Below are 22683 nucleotides of genomic sequence, written 5' to 3' on the forward strand. Positions count from 1 at the left end.
ATAGCCCAAGATAATTTTTATGTGCTTTACTTTTAGGGTATGTTATATCCCTGTCTCTTTCTATAAAATAAATACAGTAAAATATAGTAGGAAATCTTTTATTTGAGGTAAAACATAAAGTGATATAAAGCAACAGGTCTGTTGTTTCATGAAGACACAAAATTACGTAATCATAAGTGTGGATAAAATACACTAAATCCTGTCACAAAGGCACAGCAAGCAAGGGCTTCTCTACCGCCAAATCTACAAAATCTGGTTGTTACTTAGAATAAATAGGGGTATACGAGTCATCAGTGTTCTCCCTGATGCCTCCATTCAAAAAATTAGAGTGGGACATTGGGACCACTTGGGATTCTATAGTTCTCTGAAAATCCTCTGAAATTGTGAGGAATTGAGTTCATTCCTGTGTCTCTCAAGCAATCTTCCAGGTCTGAATATAATTTAGGAGGGACTTGAGGGTCTCTAAGGCTAGGGCTGCACTAGATGAATAAAAATGTGACACAAGCAATTCCAAACCAACAGCTTTACAAGCCAACATACGATTGGACAAATTCCAGGGTAATATTATCCCTGTATTCTTCAATTTCAGTGTGATTGAGACTCATGTATTTGAGAAAAGGATCCACAGGCACTGCAGGGATTCATGTTTTTGATATTCATCAATTTTACTGATTTCGGATAACATGACTCTTTTATCCCCAATACTTTAAAAATCCTCCTCTCCTCACAGTCCACCCATGTTCACCTCTCTTATCCAGCAATTTTTCTCCATGGTGTGGGGCTGGGAAAGGAAAATGATGTTTATTCATATTTTCTATTCCATACTGTGGTCCAAAGTATAGAGTATAAGGTAATCTTTCCGAACAATTGTGTAAAATGTGTGCAAAATGTAGTGCGATCTTAATGTGAAATAATTTACCTATTTTTAAACTATGAAGTAGAAAAACATATTTATCTTTATGTACTGTATAGGTAATCTATATTTAAGCAAGGTGATGACAGTATATATGGGGCTTAAGAGAAAGGGGTTTTTTGGTAGACATTACTAAACATGTGATCTTGGGAAGTTATTTAATCCTCTCTAAGCATCATTTTCCTCATCTGAAAGTGGCGAATAATAGTGTACCTACTTTATTAGAGAGATGTGAGCATTAAAGAGATAAAACATGCAAAGTTTTGTCTCATAGCTAGGATGTGGGCCAAACATAAGACATATTGACCATTATTACTAGTGATCCCCAAAGGCGATATGTTTCTGAGCAAGTTTCCTATAATAAAAATAAAAGGGATAAAGTAGTTAATAAAAAACAAATGTTACACACCTCCTAGGATATCAGAACTATTTATTCCACTAAAATGAACAAATACAGAGGAAACAATTTCATAAAATGAAGATCTAATATATCTGTGGGGTTGAACTAAAGAGGAGGGATGATGAACACACACCATGAATTAAATTAATGAAGTTAAATGTTATCTGCATGAGTTTGATGTGATGTTTGGTCATGAAAATCAAACATATTAAAAGATAGCATCCTTCTCCAGATACTTACTATGTGCTAGATACTGTGGTAGCATCTCATTTAATTCTCATAACCATAATATGAAGTAGATATTCAGTGTGTAATCCCCATTTTATAGATAAGGAAACTCTGTTTTAGAAGTGTTAACTAGTTTATCCAAGGACAGGCCAGGGCGAGAGTATAAATGTGGGTCTACAGAGCCTACTCTAAATATTTAAAAGTTACAAGCTAAACTAACAAAATGTTAAATAAAATGTGTTTTTTTCTTACCTTGACAAAATATACATTTGTTACAATATGGAAAGCAGAATTTTCATTGGGGTTCAATGCAAGAATGGAGTTGGCTATGCTACCAAGTTCCTATCTCTCTGCTCTTTTCCTCCCTTGCTTTGGCTCACACTGATACAGCCAGCTCCTGGTCATCTCTCTGCCTAGGTGTCCTCATCCGTGAAATATGGTATAACCTTGGGAAGACTGTCTTGGGAAACACACCCAACAGACCCTGTCTGGGGCTTGGGATGGCAGAGCCTTAGAATTTAGAGCATGGAGCAGGAAGGTAGGAGCCAGGCTGTGGGTGGGTGTGGTCCCTCATTTCCTGCCTGTACCCTTTACCTTTTGAAGAGACCAAGGCCTGAGGAAGGCCAGAACAGGAACCCCTCTTGCCTAAGTCTAAGATTTCAATATGTCCAAGGATATTCCTACTGCAGACTGGGAGCCTAGATAGGCTCAGTTCAAAAGCCCATACTCCTTCCAACATAAAACATTGCCTTGCTTCCCTCTGCTTTGCCACAAAACTAAGATATTTAGATATTAAGATGCTGTTCCAAAATGATGCTAAGGAAGAATGATAGTGAAAGAAAGGATAGAAAAGGAAAGGAGAAACAATATGTAGGAAAGAATAAGTAGAGGAAGACAGGAGAGAAAGAGGGTGAAATGCTGTACATCTAATAGTGCTTTGAGGGTTACTTAATAATATAAATTGGTTTTCCCTGGTTTAAATACTTGTATTCCTCCTAAACCAAATGCCTATAAGTGAATACTATAGTTTCATAATATCATAAATTTTAGGAGTCTCTCTTTCATTTTCAACTAATTCTATCTTGATTGTTATCAAAGTCACATTAATATTTTATTTCTGTATACTGTCAACTTTAGAAAAATATAAATCTATTTGCCAGAAACATGGAAAATAGTTAAAAATTCCAAGAGTACTCTTCAAATTTTACTTTGTCATGCACTTCATTTTCTTGACTATTTAGAGACCAAAATGTTTGTCTTCTACAATTTTACAAGTATTATATTTATTAAGAAATTATTACTTTTAAAGGACTTCAATTTTATTACAATATTTAAAAAAGTATATAAATGGTATGGCAGAAAGCACAATACCTCATGTAGTACAGTTTAGATTACCTTAAGAAGAGATCATTATTGTTTATTACATTTATTAAATAAATATTAATTTAATGCCTTCTATGGCTCAAACACTGTTCTAAACATCTTGATACCTTAGGAAATAAAACAGGCAAAAACAACAACAACAAGCAAACAATCAAACAAACTCTTCAGCTTAAGGAACCTAAAATAAAGAAGAGGGAAATGCAGGCTCAAGATGGCAGAGTGAGATATTTCACATTCTCTATGCCCCCCAGAAGCTTTGAACAATAAGTGAAAACTGGCAGAAACATCTTTCTCAAAGCTCCTGACAAAGTTAAAAGGCTATAATAGCAGGGCATACACTGAATCGAGAAAAAGGCCCTTTAAAAGCAGTAGGATATCACGTGGTGCCCTGGCTGGCCCTAACACCAATCCCTTACCAACCTGGCATGCATCAGCCCATTCTCTCAGTCTAGAACCCTGGTTCTGGATCCAGAAGGAGCAGAATAATACTGATATACATCCTGGGAGCTCATTCATCTGGAACAATCCAGGTGTCTGGTGGTGCTGTGAGGACTTGCCATCTTAGAACTTACCCTGCATGTAGAAAGCTGCTTACACAGCTCCTACAGAACACTGTGGGAGAGCAATCAGGTTGAGCTGCCTAGGGCAAGGGATTGCTGGTTGTAGGACATGCAGAGGAGTGTCCAGTACCATTAGGAAACTGTTTCCTCACTGATATTTTAATTTGTTACACTCTGAGAGGTCTGTTTCTTAATCCTGTATCCAGCTAATGTTAAGGCAAAATTTTCCATAAATAACAGAAACTAACAAAAAAGAAAGAAAGAAAGAAAGAAAACATCTTTCCCAGTCTTTGCAAATTGTCAATATACTTCAATCAGTGAGGTCTATTGTACTTTCTGCCATACCATTTATATATTTTTAAATATCTCTAATAAAATTAAAGTACTTTAAAAGTAATAACTTCTCAATAATTATACCACTTGTAAAATTGTGGGCAGCAAAACATTTTGGTCTCCAAATAGTCAAAATGAAATGCACAATTTGAAGTAAAATTTGAAGGTCACCCTTGGAATTTTTAACCATTCCTAGGGAAGATGAAACATGTATATCCATGTAATGGGGGAATTCCTAGGGCCACATGCATATGCCACTACTCAGACAAAACACAAATGCAGGAAGAATCAGGGAGGACACTTCACTCTGGCCTAGAGCTTTTCTCTAAACTGGTGTGGTATATGTATATGCTCTGAAGAAAAATGGAGAACATACACATAGGTCAATCTGCAAAAACTGGGAACATTTTTCCCCCTTCTTCTTCTTCTTCTTTTCTTTTTCTTTCTTTTTTTGTTAGCTCCTGGTATATATGGAAAATTCTGCCTTAATATTAGTTGGCTACAGCCTTAAGGAGCCGACACCTCAGAGTCTAGCAAATTAAAATGTCGAGATATCCAGGTTTCAAAAAAAGAATACAGCATGTACAAAGAAACAGGAAGTGATGGCCAAAGCAAAGAACAAGATTAATGTATTAAAAACAATCAAAGAGAAGGCCCAGACCTGGAGCATCCCAGAAAAAGACTTAAAAAAAAAATGGTCCTAAATATGCTCAAAGAGCTAAAGGAAAGCATGGACATGGAACTAAAGAAAATCAGGAAAATTTAGATGACTATAAAGAAGATATCAATAAAGAGATTGAAGTTAGGAAAAGAAGCCAAACAGAGCTGAAAACCACAGCAGCAGAAATAAAAAATTCCCTAGAGTGGTTCAACAGCAGCTGGGAGTGGCAAAAGAAAGAATCAGTGAACTTGTGTTACTGAAGCTCTGCCAACACTGAAACTGAGCTCCATTCCAGGCTCAGTTTCTCACTGCAAGAAGGAATTTAGTGACAAGAGAACAAGTAGTAGCAAGCAGTTTATTGAATTTATTTGAAAGATCAGTACATGCAAGAGGAAAATAGTGAAGGTTTTTAAGGAAGAGTACATATTTAAGGAGTTAGCGTGGGTGTACCCAAGAGAGCAGATGTACCTGCTTCAGCTATGCTTGGATTTTTTGGTGTGTGGGGTGGTGCATGGTCTGGAAATTGAACCTGGGTCTCTTGCATTGGAGGAGAGAGCCTTCTACCACTATCACCCGTGCACCCTGTGCTTGGATTTCATAGACTGGTTTGTTGCTATGCTTTCAGCAAAGGCTAAGAGTGGAAATTTCCATTCTCCCATCCTTGCTTAATCCCTTCTTTTTCCCTCCACTACACTCTCTCAGCTTGTCTCTGAGAAGTAGGGTTTGGTCCCCCTCTTGTTCAGCCCTTCCTTTCTTGCTCTCCATCTGGTTATCTTGGCTGTAGCTTGATGCTGACCCATCCCTTTATTCAGAATGACTGACTCCCTGGCCGGCTTGGAGTGCTGTGCTCTAGCCTGCCTCTCTGAGAAATGAGAAAATTGACTTTATTCAGTCTGAGGAGCAGAAAAATGAAAGAATAAAGAAAACTGAAAAGAACTGAGGAACTTGGGGGACACCATCAAGCTAACAAATAAATGCATTGTGGGAGTCCCAGAAGGAGAGGAAAAAGAAAAAGAGGCAGAGAGAATAGTCAAAGAATAATGGCTGAAAACTTCCAAAATATAATGAAATACATCAATATACATAACTTGAGATGCTTAATGAACTCCAAACAGGATAAACCCAAATAGACCCATACAATGCCATGTTATAATCAAACCAATGAATGCCAAAGCTAAAGAGAGAATTCTGAAAACTACAAGATGGAAAAGAGAGCCTCAATAAGATTAAGGACCAGTTATTCATAGGATGGAATGGAGACAAGAAGGCAGTAGGAAAACATATTTAAAGTGTTGCAAGTAAGAAATTGCCAGCCATAAATCCTTTATCCTACAAATTGTCTTTCTAAAATGAAGGAAAGGGTGGGCCACGATGCTTCAGCAGGCAAAGTTCTCGCCTGCCATGCCAGAGAGTTGGGTTCGATTCCCAATGCCTGTCCATGCAAGGAAAAAAAAAAATAGGGAGAACTTAAGACATTCCCAGATAAATAAAAGCTGAGGAAGTTAATCATTACTAGACAGGCCCTAACAGGAGATGCTAAGGAAAGTTTTACAGATTGAAAGGGAAGGACAAAAGACAGTAGTAGATCAAAGCCACATCAGGGAATAAATATCTCCAGTGAGGGAAACAACGTGGGTAAATATAAATGCCAGTACTATTGTATTTTTTGTTTGCAACTCCACTTTTTATTTCCTTTAGGATCCAAGATACATAATGAGAAATCAGTGGGTTTTAGATTCATAATGTGCGAGCATGTAATTTATGACAAGAAGTATATAAAGATGGGGAGATCGTAGGGTATAAGGCATAGTTTGTATACAGTATTGAAGCTAAGTCCATACCAAAGCAAATGAATGTTGTAGATTTAGGATGTTAAATTTAAGCCCCACAGTAACAAAGAGAATATTAGAGTATGTACAAGCTCATAGAAATAGAAATAAGAACACAGGTTGCCAGGGGCTGGGGACAAGAGTAATGGGGAGTTAATGCATACTGAGTGTAGGGTTTCTGTTTGGGGAGATAGGAAAGTTTTACTAGTGGAAGGTGAGAAGGGAAGTGCAATGTTGTGAATATGATTAATCCTGTTGAATGGTATGCTTTGGAGTTTTTGAGATGGGAAAGTTTACGTTGCAAATATGTTCCCATAATTAAAAAATAAAAGAAAGAGCCACTAAAGAGGCAGTGATAATTAAAGGCAATGTATAATCCTGGATGGGATCTAACAAGGAAGGAGAAACAGCTCAAGGGATATCATTGGGACATATGAAAAATCAGAATGTAGACCGTGAGCTTTATATCAATGTTAAGTTTCTAGAACTTGATAACTGCACTTAAGGTGGTTACATAAATGAATATCCTTGTTCTTAGGAAATGTACATGACAGCAATAAGTGTTCAAGGAAGATGATGTATATGACCTATGCTCAACTGTTCAGAAAATGGAGTGATAAATAAGATAGATAGATCGATAGAGAGTTGAATGGATAGATATATAGAATATGTCAAATGTGGTAGAATGTTAAAATTGATGAATCTGGGTATCTGATGGGTAGGGGCCTGTTGGAGTTCTATGAATGGGATTTATATTATTTTTGTACCTGTCCTGTTAGTTTGAAAGTGTTTCAAAATGAAAAATTAAAAAACAATTGGACAAGGGAGACAGTCAACAAAAAATAAATTTTATAAACTTTATAAGCACTAAACATAGAATATTGGTGATACAATCTATGGAATAAAGTATAGTAATTTAAGGAAAATTGGGAGAATTAAGGTGAGGATGGGGTTTCAATTTTGAATAGAATTGGTAGGTCCCATTGAGATGACATTTAATCCAAGACACAGCTAAAACATTTAAGTTAAGGAGGTAAATGCTTAAATTAATTCACAAGTAAATTTTTTCATTTTTTGTTCATTAAGAAAGACAAAAAAAGAATCAGGTATGTTATCTTAATTTTTTCAGCTAGAAGGCACAGTAGCTAAGGACAGTATGGGCTCACCATGGTAGAATTCTTTTTATGGAGAAAGGAGAAACACTGGAACATGGAGCCTAGTAAAGGAGAAGGAAATGTTTGCCTGATCCATCAGAAGAAGTTTCTAATATGCATCATTTAGTAAATCTTGACAGCACTATTCTACTCTCTTGAGTTATAAGAACCACAATGAAAAGAGATAGATATGGTGATTCAGTCAATCAGTAATATATGTTGTTCCAAGTATTGCCATAATAATGAGTCTTACATAAAATAAAATACAGATTTTTGTAGTATTATGAAATTATATTCTGTGTTATATTGCTTTCAATATATTCATCATTGCTTTCAAATAAAATCTTCTGTTACAGACATTAGGTGACAGTTTGTTCAGTAGTCCATCCTTTGGTGACTCAAAAAAGAATTCCCCCCAATTCACTCTTAGACAATGGATTTAGTGCTCTAGGAGAGAGTGAATATAAGCTGAGAAAAACGCCAAGATACTCATAGTTTAGAATTGGAACACATAGAAGAAGGTGAATTTAGAGGCACAGTGCTCATCTAGGAAGGAAGTGCTTTTCTTCATTTGAGATTGTCTGATAAACTTTGTTCTAGTTACAGTGAATGACCTTAACAGTAACAATGAGGAATAAAAATGCAATAATTCCAATGCCAATGAGAGTAATGAATTCTGTCTTCAGAAAATTTTAACAAAGATGTCTACATTAAATTTATTTTTTCTTCATAATTTAAATTTACTCTTGCTGTCTTCTACCTGATATTATTTTAAATCCATAGTTTTATGGCATTTCACTGCATAAATTAATAATTGAGAATGCTTCCTTGACCCAAATTTAGTATAGGTATCTCATCATATTTTTTACTCCAATTACAATTCATTTTGTACACCAAGACTCTTTCTTTAAGTTGCCCATGATTTTGCTGAATAATATGATAAGGCAGGAATTCTGAACAGTTTCTGGCATGCAACTTTGTTTAGTTTTTTAAAAAAATATTTAATTTCTTCAAATGAGGCATGACCTTTCTGTTTGAACACCTTTCTTCCCACTGGTAGCTTTATACTTTTACTTTACTTGCCAGGTTCTTGAAATATCTATAGTTTATACCTCCATAAAAAATGGGAAAGAAGGAGGCTTAGTAAGGAAAATAGCTTCAATATTTTATATTAAAGTTTAATATTTGAGTCCATGTGACGATAAATGAAAAGGGAAAAAAAATTGAGTGTTGGGATGACATTAAAAATTTTGGGAAAGAACACAAAATTTCCTTGTCTATTCAGCCACTTGTTTTGTGATTGACAAATTCAGTATAACTGTTGAGTTAAGGGATATGCAGTTGCTCTTGTTTATGACACCAAAGTGTTGTTTTTGTGTGTGTTCTGTATGACACGGTGAAACTTGATCTTCAATCGCCCTGATGTCTCACTTTTCTTCTGGAATTCTCTCAGTGCTCACAGTTAATTGCACATCAGTTATGCACATCCCTGACTAGACTATATGGAGTTATATTTGGGTATATTTATAAGGGGGTGATATATTCAAAACCATGTTGTATACCTAGTTCAAACAATGTACATAGGTTAATTTCTTGCATAGTATGAATATGCAACTTTTCTCTGATAATGATTATATTTTTGAATGGTAGATGACTACGATACAGCAGGTGGTGGTAGTAAAGGTGGTTCTGGTGGTTCGGAATTTCGTGGTAGCTCATCTGGCCAAAAGAAATCTGGTGGAGCAGAAAATGAGGGAAGAGCTGGCTCTGTTCCTGCGGACAGGGAAGCAGGTATTCTAAGCTGTTTCTTAGTTTCTGATTTTGGCAGAAAAATCTACCAATTAGAAAAGCATAGACTGGTTGTTATTTTTAACCAAAATGGATTTAGTGTTAGAGGAACTCATGGAAAGGATTGTAAACTATATGATTGGGTTTTAAAGGATTTGTGTTATATTCAGCAGAAATCAGCAATTTAATCACTTTAATGAAGCAGCAAGTAGATTTAAGACTTTTATGAAAGAGCTTGGACTTGGGAGGAAGAGATACAGTTTCTAACCTCAGTCTTTCCCACTGAATTGCTTTGAGAAAGTGATTTAAACTCTTTTGTTCTCAAGTTTTGTCTTCTGGGACAGAAAAATTGGGGCTCACATTTCTGTAAGACTTTCATGGTGCTAGCTCTTTGTACTCTATCATTTATATTTGAACTAGCTTTTCTGGAAAAGAATGCCAGAAATAATGATTTTTTAAAAAATAAAATGGATGAATATAATTTTATATTCAGCAATTAAAGCCAGTGAAAAAAGAGAAGGTCAGTAAGGTACAGTAACTCTAGATATTTTTGTGTCAGAGTGTCTTATACCTTAAATGATATGGAAATTGGTAGAAACAGGAAGAGCATCACTAGGTTCATTGGTGGCGAATACATGGACCTTGGCTTTCATGCCAGTGGTTCAGGAGTTCTGAACCACATTCTACTTTTTAAAAAATTTCCATTTTTTAGTTTATTGCTCATGATAATATTTTAACTGACAGTTCAGTGTAAGACTTTGGTTTTTGATTTTGGACTTAGTAGTGAAAAGAAAAATGATTTTGTAATTGCTTTAGTAATTTTGGCTCAAGTAGAATTGGCATCAGCAGTCTTGAACTAAAAGGCTTTGGTCAAAATAGATTTGGAAGCAGTGGATCTAGGTGGGGTGAAAAGAGCAGTGGTGATCTTGTTGCCAGTGGCCTAGGTAATCTTCTCATGGGCTCTCCCCTGGCATATCATGAACTGATTTTGACTTTCCTCAGTCGATTGACAACATTTTATTCTAATTTGCAAAATCACCAGATTTTTTGGTTTTGTATCAGGACAAAGGAGGGTGAAGCTGAATTTGACTTTGGAGGTTCTGGTTGAGATAAATTTGATGATAAGGGTCTTATGAAAATGAAACGAAAAATATTAAAGAATCTTTTCCCAAGATTTAAAGCAAAAGGGTGATATCTGTGGGTAAAATCATTATGAAACCTAGAATGAATTGAAGTTTTTTCTGATGACAACTATTTTGCAATCTGTAGGTGGTTCCAAGGCCAAAAGTGGTGATAGTACTTCAGGGGTCAGGACCGGAAATTCAGGATCTGATTCTCAGAAAGTTGGTCAAAAGAGATCTGGAGGCAGAAGAAGCAGGTCGAGGAGCAAGAGCGGCAGTGATCTTGATGGCGGTGACACAGGTAGTCTAATCGTGGACTCTCTCCTCTGGCGAGTTCTGAATTGAATTTGATTTTCTTCAATCAGTTGATAGCATTTTATTGATGGTTAGAAAAGGACCTGATCTTTTGGTTTTGGATCAAGACAGAAGGAGGGTGAAGTTGAATTTGGCCTTGGAGTTTCTGGTTCAATAATTGTGATGTTAATTCCTATAGTGGAAATGGAATAAAAGATTAAAGAATGCAGGACCAGTGGTTTAGGGATTGAAGTATGAAATGTGTGGATAAAATAGTTATATAATGTATTAAATATGTTCTGACAACAATTATTTTGCATTCAGTAGATGATTTCTACACAGAAACTGATGATAATACTTCAGGGGATACATCCGGAAATTCAGGACGTGGTTCTAGGCAAGGTGGTCAGAATGGTGTTGGAAGCCGTGGACCTAGGAGAAGTCAAAAAGGCAGCAGTGGTCTTGATAGCAGTGGTTCAGGTAGTCTAATCTTGGGTTCTCCTCCGGCAAAATCTGAATTGATTTTGCCTTTCCTCAATCAGTTGATAACATTTTATTCTTGTTCAACATAATCACTTGAACTTTTGGTTTGGATCAAGAGAAAATGTGGGTGAAGCTGAATATGGCTTTGGAGGTTCTGGTTTAAATAAATTTGGTAATAACGGCCTTAGTGGAAATGGAATGAAAAATATGAAATGCACTAAATCCAATGGTTTAAGTCTTAAAGGTGATGTCTGTGGACAAAATCATTATGAAACATAAAATGAAGTCAAGTATGTTCTGATTACAATAATTTTGCAATCTGTAAATGGTACCAAGGTAAAAAGTGGTGATACTAGTTCAGAGAGCATGACCAGAAATTCAGAATCTCATTCTCAGAAAGGTAGTGAAAAGGGATTTGGAAGCAGTAGACTTAGTGGTGGGAAAAGAACTGCAGTGATCTTGCTGCCAGTGACTTAGGTAGTCTAATCATGGGCTCTCCTCTGGAGTGTTCTGAATTAATCCTGATTTTCCTCAATCAATTGATAACATTTTATTCACAGAAGCAAAATGACCTGATCTTTTGGTTTTAGATCAGGAAAAAAGCCAGGTGAAGTTGAATTTGGCTTTGGAGGCTCGAGTTCTATAAATGTGGTGATATGGTCCATAATAGAAATGAAATAAAAGATTAAAGAATGCAGTACCAGTGGTTTTAGGGGTTGAACACTATGTGTGGATAAAATAACAATGAATCATAAAATGTATTGAATTATGTTCTAATGACAATTATTTTCCTTTCGGTAGGTGGTACCAAGGCAAAACCTGGAGATAGTACTTCAGGGGACACATCCAGAAGCTCAGGATCTGGTTCTGGGAAAGATGGTCAGAAGGGATTAGGAAGGAGTGATTCTAAGAGGAGGGGAAGGAGCGGCAGTGATCTTGATGGCAGTGGCTCAGGTAGTCTAAACTTGGTCTGATCTGGCAAAATCTAAAGTGATTGTGCCTTTCCTTAATCAGTCTTAGAAAACCTTTTTTCCTTAACTAACAAAGACTTGATTTTTTGGATTTTATGAGGACAAAAGGTGGGTAAGCTGAATTTGGCTTTGTTGTTCTGGTTGAAAGAAATTTGATAATAAAGGCCATAGTAGGAATGGGATGAAAGATATGAGACTCTAATTCCAATGGTTTAGGATTCAAGAGTAATATTAGTGGACAAAATAGTCACGAATCATAAAATTTAGTGAAATACAATCTTATGACAAGGATTTTCCATTTGGTAGGTGGTACGAAGGCAAACATTGATAATAGTACTTCAGGGGAAATAGCTAGAAGATTCACAATCTGGTTCTGTTGAAGGTCATGAAATAGATTTGGAAGCAGTGGATTTAGGTGGAATGAAAAGAGCAGCAGTGATCTTGTTGCCAGTGGCCTAAATAGTCTTATGATGGGCTCTCTTCTGGTGAATTCTAAATTGATTTTAACTTTCTTCAATCAATTGATAACGTATTATTCTCATTGCAAAATCACCAAATCTTTTGGTTTTGATCACAACAAAAGGAGGGTGAAGTTAAATTTAGAAGTTCTGGTTGAAATAAACCTGTTGATAAGGGTCTTGTGGAAATGGAAAGAAAAAAATTAAATAGTCTAATCCCAATGGCTTAAGGCCCTAAGAGTAATATCTGTGGACAAAATTATTATGAACCATAAAATGTATTTCAGTATTATCTGGTGACAATAATATTGCAATCTGTAAGTGGTACCAAGGCAAAAATTGTTGGTACTACTTCAGCGAACACATCCAGAAATTCAGGACCTGGTTCTGGGAAAGCTTTGTGTCAAACGGGACTTGGAAATAGGAGATCTAGGTGGAGGGAAAAAAGCTGCAGTGATCTTGATTCCAGTGACCCACGTAGTCTCTGCTTGGGCTCTCCTCTGGTGAGTTCTGAATTGATTTTGGTTTTCTTTAGTTAACTGATAACATTTATTCATGGTTAGCAAAAGGACCTGGTCTTTTGGTATTGGACCAGGACAAAAGGATGGTGATGATGAATTTGACTTTGGAGGTTCTGGTTCACTAGATACAGTGATAAAGCCCACACTGGAAATGGAATAAAAGATTAAAGAATGTGGTATCATTGGTTTTGTGGTTGAAGTATAATATGTGTGGGAAAAATAGATATAAATCATAAAATATATTGAAGGATGTTCTGATGATGATTATTTTCCTTTTGTTAGGTGGTACCAAGACAAGACCTGGTGATAGTACTTCAGGGGATAAATTCGGAAATTCAGGATCTGGTCCTGGGAAAGATGGTCAGCAGGGACTTGGAAGGCGTGGATCTAGGAGAAGTGGAAAGGGCAGCAGTGATCTTGATGACAGTGGCTCAGGTAGTCTGAATTTGGTCTGATCAGGTGAAATCTAAATTGATTGTGCCTTTCTATAATCAATAGAAGACATTTTTTTCCCCGACTAACAGAAGACCTGATCTTTTGGGTTTAATGAGGACAAAAGGAGGCTAAAGCCGAATTTGGCTTTAGAGGTTCTGGTTGAAAGAAATTTGGTGACATGGGCCATAGTAGGAATGGAATGAAAGATATTAAAGACTCTAATTCCAATGGTTTAGGAGTCAAGGAGTAATATCTGTGGACAAAATAGTCATGAATCATAAAAATATAGTGAAATATAATCTTTTGACAAAGATTTTCCATTTGGTAGGTGGCAAACATTGATAATAGTACTTCGGGGGAAACATCTAGAAATGTTCAGGATCTGGTTTTGTTGAAGGTGATCAAATAGATTTGGAAGCAGTGGATCTAGATGGAATAAAAAGAGCAACAAGTGATCTTGTTGCCGGTGGCCTAGATAGTCTTCTGATGGGCTCTCCTCTGGCAAATTCTGAATTGATCTTGACTTTCTTCTGTCAATTGATAACATTTTGTTCTCATTTGCAAGATCATCAGATTTCTTGGTTTGGGATCAAGACAAGTGGAGGGTGAAGCTGAATTTGGATTTGGAGGTTCTGGTGGAAATATGCTTGGTGATAAAGTCTTATGGAAATGGAAAGAAAAACATCAAATAATCTAAATTCAGTGGTTTAAGGGTTAAGGCCGAAATCTGTGGACAAAGTCATTATGAACCATAAAATGTATTGCAGTACTTCTGATGAATATTTTAGCAATCCATAGGTGGTACCAAGCAAAAAGTTGTGATAGTACATCAGGGAACATATCTGGAAATTTAGAATCTGCTTCTGGGAAAGGTGGTCAAAAGGGATTTGGAAGCAGTAGATCTAGGTGAAGGGAAAAGAGCTGCAGTGATCTTGATGTCAGTAACTCATGTAGTCCAAACTTTGGCTTTCCTCTAGAGAGTTCTGAATTGCTTTGGTTTTCTTCAATCAATTGATACCATTTTATTCAAGGTTAGAAGAAGAACCTGATCTTTTAGGTTTGGACCAGAACACAAGGAGGGTGAAGATGAATCCATAGTGGATATGGAATAAAAGATTAAAGAATATAGTACAGTGGTTTAGGGATTGAACTCTAATATGTGTGGATAAAATAGTAATGAATCATAAAATGTATTGAAGTATGCTTTAATGATAATTATTTTCCTTTTGGTAGGTGGTACCAAGGCAAAACCTGGCGATAGTACTTCACAGGGCAAATCCGGAAATTCTGGATCTGGTTCTGGGAAAGGTCCTCAAAAGGGATTTGGAAGCAGTGGATCTAAAAAGAGGGAAAAGGGCAGCAATAACCTTGATGGCAGTGGTTCAGGTAGTCTAAATTGGTCTGCTACACTGAAATGGAAATTGATTGTGCCTTGCTATAATCAATAGAAAACATTTTTTTTCTTGACTAATGAAAGACCAGATCTGTTGGACTTCAAGAGGACAAAAGGATGGTGAAGCTGAATTTGGCTTTGGAGGTTCTGGTTGAAATAAATTTGATGATAAGGGCCATAGTGAAAATGGAGTGGAAAATATTAAGGAATATTGCAGTGGTCTAGGAGATGAAGAGTAATATCTGAGGACAAAAGAGCCTTGACTCATTAAATTTTTGAGGTATAATCTTATGACAAGGATTTTCCATTTAGTAGGTTGTAGCTAGGCAAATAGTGATGATAGTACTTTAGGAGAAACAACCGCAAATTCAGGATCTGGTTTTGTGGAAGGTGGTCAAATAGATTTGGATGCAGTGGATCTAAGTGAAGTGAAAAGAAGCAGGGACCTTTTGCCAGTGGCCTAGATAGTCTTATGATGGGCTCTCCTCTGGCGAATTCTGAATTGGTTTTACTTTCCTCAATCAATTGATGACATTTTATTCTCATTTGCAAAATCACTGGATTTTTTGGATTTGAATTAGGACAAAAAGAGAGTGAGTTTGAATTTGACTTTGGAGGTTCTCATTCAAACTTGGTGATGAGAGCCCTTTGGAAATGGAATGAAAAACATTAAATAATTGAACTCCAATGGTTTAAGGCTTAAGGTTGGTATCAATGGACAAGATCTTTATGAACCATAAAATGTATTGCAGTATTTCCTAATGAAAATAATTTTGCAATCTACCAGTGGTACCAGAGCAATAATTGTTGGTAGAAATTCAGAGAACACATGCAGAATTTAGGATCTGGTTCTTGGAAAGGTGATCAAAAGGGATTTGGAAGTAGTAGATCTAGGTGGAGGGAAAAGAACAGCAGTGAGTTTGATGACAATGACTCAGGTAACCTAAATTTGAATCTCATCTGGTGAGTTCCTAACTGATTTTGGTTTTCCTTAATCAATTGATAACATTTAATTCATGGTTAGTGAAAGGACCTGATCTTTTGGTTTTGGACCAGGACAAAAGGACAGTGATGATGAATTTGGCTTTGGAGGTTTATGGTTCACCTAATGCAGTGATAAAGCCCGTAGTGGTAATGGAATAAAAGACTAAAGAATGTAGTGCCAGTGGTTTGCTGTTTGAAGTGTTATATGTGTGGATAAAAAAGCTATGAATCATAAAATGTATTGAATATGTTCTGATGACAATTATTTTTTGTTTGGTAGGTGGTAACAAGGCAAAACCTGGTGAAAGTACTTCAGGGGACACATCTGGAAATTCAGGACCTAATTCTGGGAAAGGTCGTCAAAGGGGTATTGGAAGCAGTGGATCTGGCAGGAGTGAAAAGAGTGGCAGTGATCCTAATGGTAGTGGCTCAGGTAGTCAAAACTTGGTCTGCTTTGGTGAAATGTAAATTGATTGGGCCTTTCTATAATCAGTAGAAAACAATTTTTTCCCTCAGCTAACAGAAGACCTGATTTTTTGTATTTTATGAGGACAAAAGTAGGGTGAAGCTGAATTTGGCTTTGGAGGTTCTGGTTGAAATAAATTTGGTGATAAGGGCCATAGTGAAAATGGAATGAAAAATATTAAAAAATCTTGTTCCAATGGTTTGGTAGTCAAATAGCAATGTCTGTGTACAAAAGAGTTGTGAATCATAGAATTTAGTGAGGTATTTTCTTATGACAAGGATTTTCCATTCGGTAGGTGGTATGAAGGTAAGCATTGATTATGTACTTATATCTTGAAATTCAGAATGTGGTTCTGAGGAAGGTGGACCAAATAGATTTGGAAATGGGATCTAGGTTGAGTGAAAAGAGCAGCAGAGAACTTGTTGCCAGTGGCCAAAGTAGTCTTGTTATGGGCTCTCCTCTGGTAAATTCTGAATTGATTTTGACTTTCCTCAATCAATTGATAACATTTTATTCTCATTGCATAAATGACAGGATTTTTTTGTTTTTGATCAAGACAAAAGGAACATGAAGATGAATTTAGCTTTGGACATTCTCATTGAAATAAGATTGGTGATAAGGGCCTAATGGAAATGGTTGAGAAATATTAAATATTCTACTTCCAATAGTTTAAGGCTTAAGACTTAAGGGTGATATTGTGGACAAAAATCACTAGAAACCATAAAAAGCATTGTATTATCTTCTCATGAAAACAATATTGGAATTGTAGGTGGTATCAAGGCAAAAATTGTTGGTGCTGCTTTAGGAAACACATCCAGAAATTCGGGATCTGGTCTTGGGAAAGGTGGTCAAAGGGGATTTGGAAGCAGTAGATCTAGGTGGAGGGAAAGAAACAGGAGTGATCTTGAGGCCAGTAGCTCAGGTAGTCTAATTTTGGGCTCGCCTTTCATGAGTTCTGAATTGATTTTGGTATTCCTTAATTAATTGATAACATTTATTCATGGTAAACAAAAGAAACTGATCTTTTGGTTTGTACCAGGACAAAAGGAGGGTGATGATGAATTTGGCTTTGGGGTTCTGCTTCAATAAATGTAGTGGAAAACCCATAGTAACAAAGGAATAAAAGATTAAAGAATGTAGTACAAGTGGTTTCAGGGTTGAAGTACAATATGTGAGGATAAAAGAGTTATGTATCATAAAACATATTGAATATGTTCCAATGACAATTATTTTCCATTTGGTAGGTGGTACCAAGGGAAAACCTGGCGATAGTACTTCAAGGAACGCACCTGGAAATTCAGGATCTGGTTCTAGGAAAGGCAGTCCTAGCTCTGGCTCAGGTAGTCTAAATTTGGACTGACATGGGAAAATCTAAATTGATTGTGGCTTTCCATAAACAAAAGAAGGCATATTTTTCCTCACTAACAAAAGAACTGATCATTTGGATTTTCTGAGAACACAAGGATGGTGAAGCTGAATTTCTCTTTGGAGGTTCTAGTTGAAATAAATTTGATGATAAGGGCCATTAGTGGAAATGGAATGAAAGATATTAAAGAATCGTGTTCCAATGGTTTAGGAGTCCAAGAGTAATATGTGTGGACCAAAGGGCACTGAATCATACAAGTTAATGAAGTATAATCTTATGACAAGGATTTTCCATTTGATAGGTGGTACTAAGGGACACATTGATGATAGTATTTCAGGGGAAGCATCTGGAAATTCAGGACCTAGTTGTGGAAGGTGGCCAAATAGATTTGGAATCAGTGAATCTAGGTGGAGTGCAAAGAGCAGCAGGGATCTTGTTGCCAGTGGCCTAAGTAGTCTTGACATGGGCTCTCCTCTGATGAATTTTGAATTGATTTTGTCTTTCCTCAGTCAATTGATAACATTTACTTCTCATTTGCAAAATCATCACAATTTTTGGTTTTGGATCAGGACAAAAGGAAGGTAATGATGAATTTGGCTTTGGAGGTCCTCAGTCACTAAATGTAGTAATAAAACCCATAGTGGCAATGGAATAAAAGATTAAAATATGTAGTACCAGTGGTTTAAGGGTTAAAGTATAATACATGTGGATAAAAGAGCTATGATCAACAAAATATATTGAATATGTTCTAAAGACAATATTTTCCTTTTGGTAGGTGGTACCAAGGGAAAACCTGGCGAGAGTACTTCAAGGGACACACCTGGAAAATCAGGATCTGGTTCTGGGAAAGGTAGTCAAAAGGGTATTGGAAGCAGTGGATCTGGGAGGAGTGAAAAGAGCAGCAGTGATCTTGATGGCACAGGCTCAGGTAGTCTGAATTTGGTCTGATCTGGCAAAATCTAAATTGATTGTGCCTTTTTATAATCAATAGAAGACATTTCTCGCCTCAACTAACAAAAGGCTTGATCTTTTGGATTTTATGAGGACGAAAGGATGGTGAGCTGAATTTGGCTTCAGAGATTCTGGTTGAAATAAATTTGATGAAAGGGCCATAGTGGAAATGGAATGAGAGATACTCAAGAATCGTGTTCGAATGGTTTAGGAGTCCAAGTGTACTATGTGTTGCCCGAAGTGCATTGAATCATACAATTTAGTGAAGTGTATTTTTATGACAAGGATTTTCCATTTGGTAGGTGGTCCCAAGGGACACATTGATGATAGTATTTCAGGGGAAACATCTGGAAATTCAGGACCTAGTTGTGGAAGGTGGCCAAATAGATTTGGAACCAGTGGATCTCGATGTAGTGAAAAAAGCAGCAGGGATCTTGTTGCCAGTGGCCTAAGTAGTCTTGTCATGGGCTCTCCTCTGATGAATTTTTAATTGATTTTGTCTTTCCTCAATCAATTGATAACATTTTCTACTCATTTGCAAAATCATTGTAATTTTTGGTTTAGGATCAGGACAAAAGGAAGGTGGTGATGAATTGGGCTTTGAAGGTTCTCGGTCACTGAATATAATGCTAAAACTCATAGTGACAAAGGAATAAAATATTAAAGAATGTAGTACCAGTGGTTTAAGGGTTGAAGTATGGTATATGTGGATAAAATAGTTATGAGTAAGAAAACGTATTGAATATGTTCTAATGACAATTGTTTTCCTTTTGGTAGGTGGTACCAGGGGAAAACCTGGCGATAGTACTTCAAGGGACACACCTGGAAAATCAGGATCTGGTTCTGGGAAAGGTAGTCAAAAGGGTATTGGAAGTAGTGGATCTGGGAGGAGTGAAAAGAGTGGCAGTGATCTTGATGGCACAGGTAGTCTGAATTTGGTCTGATCTGACAAAATCTAAATCGATTGTGCCTTTCTATAATCAATAAAAGATATTTTTTTCCTCAACTGACAAAAGACCGGATCTTTTGGATTTTATGAGGACAAAGGACGGTAAAGCTGAATTTGTCTTTGGAGGCTGTGGTTGAAATAAATGTGGTGATAAGGGCCATGGTGGAAATGGGATGAAAGATATTAAAGAATCATGTTCCAGTGGTTTAGGAATCTACATGTAATATGTATGGACCAAAGTGCACTGAATCATAAAATTTAGTGAAATATAAGCTTATGACAAAGATTTTCCATTTGGTAGATTGTACCAAGGCAAACATTGATGATGATAGTATTTCATGGGAAACATCTAGAAATTCAAGATCTGTTTATGGAAGGTGGCCAAATAGATTTGGAAGCAGTAGATGTAGGGGGAGTGATAACAGCAGGAATCTTGTTGCCAGAGGCCTAAGTACTCTTGTCATGGATTCTGTTCCGGCGAATACTGAATTAATATTGGCTTCCTCTATCAATTGATAACATTTTCTTCTCATTTGCCAAATCATCGAACTTTTAGTTTTGGATCAGGATGAATCTGGCTTTGTGGGTTCTCAGTCCCTGAATAGAGTGATAAAGCCCATAGTGACAAAGGAATAAAAGATTAAAGAATGCAGTGCCAGTGGTTTAAGGGTTGGAGTATAATATGTACGGATAAAAGAGTTATGAACAAGAAAATGTATTGAATATGTTCTGATGACAATATTTTCCTTTTGGTAGGTGGTACCAGGGGAAAACCTGGCGATAGTACTTCAAGGGACACACCTGGAAAATCAGGATCTGGTTCTGGGAAAGGTAGTCAAAAGGGTATTGGAAGCAGTGGATCTGGGAGGAGTGAAAAGAGTGGCAGTGATCTTGATGGCACTGGCTCAGGTATTCTGAATTTGGTCTGAACTGGCAAAATCTAAACTGATTATGTCTTTCTATAATTAATAGAAGACATTTTTTGCCTCGGCTAACAAAAGACTTGATCTTTTGAATTTTATGAGAACAAAAGGACGGTGAAACTGAATTTTCTTTGGAGGTCCTGGTTGAAATAAATGTGGTGATAAGGGCAATAGTGGAAATGGAATGAAAGGTATTAAAAAATCATGTTCCATGGTTTAGGAGTCCAAGAGTAACATATGTGGACCAAAGCGCATTGAATCATACAATTTAGTGAAGTGTAATCTTACAACAAGGATTTTCCATTTGTTTGGTGGGACCAAGGTAAACATTGATGATAATACTTCAGGGAAAACATCTGGAAATTCAGGATTTGTTTGTGGAAGGTGGCCAAATAGATTTGGAAGCAGTGGATCTGGGGCGGGGGTGTGTGTGATAAGAGGAGCAGGGATCTTTTTACCAGGGGTTAAGTTGTCTTGTCATGGGTTCTCCTCTGGTGAATTCTGAATTGATTTTGACACTCCTCAATCAATTGATAACATTTTCTTCTCATCTGCAAAATCATCAGAATTTTTAGTTTTGTATCAAGACAAAAGGAAGGTGATAATTATTTTTGACTTTGGAGGTTCTCGGTCCCTGAATAGAGTGTTAAAGCCCATAGTGACAAAGGAATAAAAGATTAAAGAATGCAGTGCCAGTGGTTTAAGGGTTGGAGTATAATATGTACGGATAAAAGAGTTATGAACAAGAAAATGTATTGAATATGTTCTGATGACAATATTTTCCTTTTGGTAGGTGGTACCAGGGGAAAACCTGGCGATAGTACTTCAAGGGACACACCTGGAAAATCAGGATCTGGTTCTGGGAAAGGTAGTCAAAAGGGTATTGGAAGCAGTGGATCTGGGAGGAATGAAATGAGTGGCAAGTGATCTTGATGGCACTGGCTCAGGTAGTCTGAATTTGGTCTGATCTGGCAAAATCTAAATTGATTGTTCCTCTCTATATTCAGTAGAATACATTTTTTTTCTCGGCTAACAAAAGACCTAATCTTTGGATTTCATGAGGACAAAAGGACCTGAAACTGAATTTGGCATTAGAGGTTCTAGTTGAAATAAATTTGGTGATAAGGGCCATGGTGTAAATGGAATGAAAGATATTAAGGAAACACATTCCAATGGTTTAGGAGTCCAGGAGTAATATGTGTGGGCCAAAGTGCATTGAACCATACAATTTAGAAAAGTATAATCTTATGACAATGATTTTCCTGCTGATATGTGGTACCAAGGCAAACACTGATGATAATATTTCAGGGGAAACATCTGAAAATTCAGAATCTGACTGTGGAAGTGGTAAAAATAGATTTGGAAGCAGTGGATCTAGATTTAGTGAAAAAGGCAGTAGACATCTTACTTCCAGTGACCTAAGTAGTCTTGTCATGGGCTCTCCTCTGACAAACTCTGAATTGATTTTGCTATTCCTCAATCAATTGACAACATTTTATTCTCATTTGCAAAATCATCGGAATTTTCATTTTGGATAGTGCAAAAGGAAGGTGATGATGAATTGGGCTTTGGAGGTTGTAGGTCACTAAATGTAGTGATAACGCCCAAATTGGTGATGGAATAAATGATTAAGGAATGTAGTACCAGTGTCTTAAAGGCTGAAGTATAATATGTGTGAATAAAATAGTTATGAACAAGAAAATGTATAGAATATGTTCTGATGACAATTATTTTCCTTTGGTAGGTGGTACCAAGGCAAAACCTGGCGATAGTACTTCAGGGGACACACCTGGAAAATCAGGATCTGGTTCTAGGAAAGGTAGTCAATGGGTATTGGAAGCAGTGGATTTGGGAGGAGTGAAAAGAGCAGCAGTGATCTTGATGGCACTGGCTCAGGTAGTTTGAATTTGGTCTGATCTGGAAACATCTAAATTGATTGTGCCTCTCTATAATTAGTAGAAGACATTTTTTTCCTCAATTAACAAAAGACCTGATCTTTTGGATTTTATGAAGACAAAAACATTGTGAAGCTGAATTTGGGTTTGGAGGTTCTGGTTGAAATAAATTTGGTGATCAGGGCCATAGTGGAAATGGAATGAAAGATACTAAAGAATCATGT

At 36.7% G+C, this 22683-nt stretch overlaps 1 protein-coding gene across 31 annotated transcripts in view; it reads left to right on the forward strand.

The window, feature by feature from the left end:
* MUC19 (mucin 19, oligomeric) overlaps positions 1-22683 on the forward strand; it is a 137753-nt gene that overhangs the window by 5083 nt on the left and 109987 nt on the right. For 24 of the 31 annotated variants that reach the window (XM_077170533.1, XM_077170561.1, XM_077170552.1 and 21 more), the window contains exons 4-16: positions 9112-9252; positions 10519-10671; positions 10989-11144; positions 11949-12101; positions 13380-13532; positions 14766-14918; positions 16190-16342; positions 17620-17715; positions 18517-18669; positions 19470-19544; positions 20398-20472; positions 21358-21432; positions 22309-22383. In XM_077170533.1, the coding sequence (XP_077026648.1) occupies positions 9112-9252; positions 10519-10671; positions 10989-11144; positions 11949-12101; positions 13380-13532; positions 14766-14918; positions 16190-16342; positions 17620-17715; positions 18517-18669; positions 19470-19544; positions 20398-20472; positions 21358-21432; positions 22309-22383 (1611 nt within the window). The remainder of the gene's footprint in view (positions 1-9111; positions 9253-10518; positions 10672-10988; positions 11145-11948; positions 12102-13379; positions 13533-14765; positions 14919-16189; positions 16343-17619; positions 17716-18516; positions 18670-19469; positions 19545-20397; positions 20473-21357; positions 21433-22308; positions 22384-22683) is intronic. The other 7 variants (XM_077170540.1, XM_077170546.1, XM_077170544.1 and 4 more) reach the window with 6 other exon arrangements.

The sequence above is a fragment of the Tamandua tetradactyla genome, chromosome 7 (genome assembly GCF_023851605.1).
Source record: "Tamandua tetradactyla isolate mTamTet1 chromosome 7, mTamTet1.pri, whole genome shotgun sequence".
In the NCBI taxonomy this organism is placed as follows: Eukaryota; Metazoa; Chordata; class Mammalia; order Pilosa; family Myrmecophagidae; genus Tamandua; species Tamandua tetradactyla.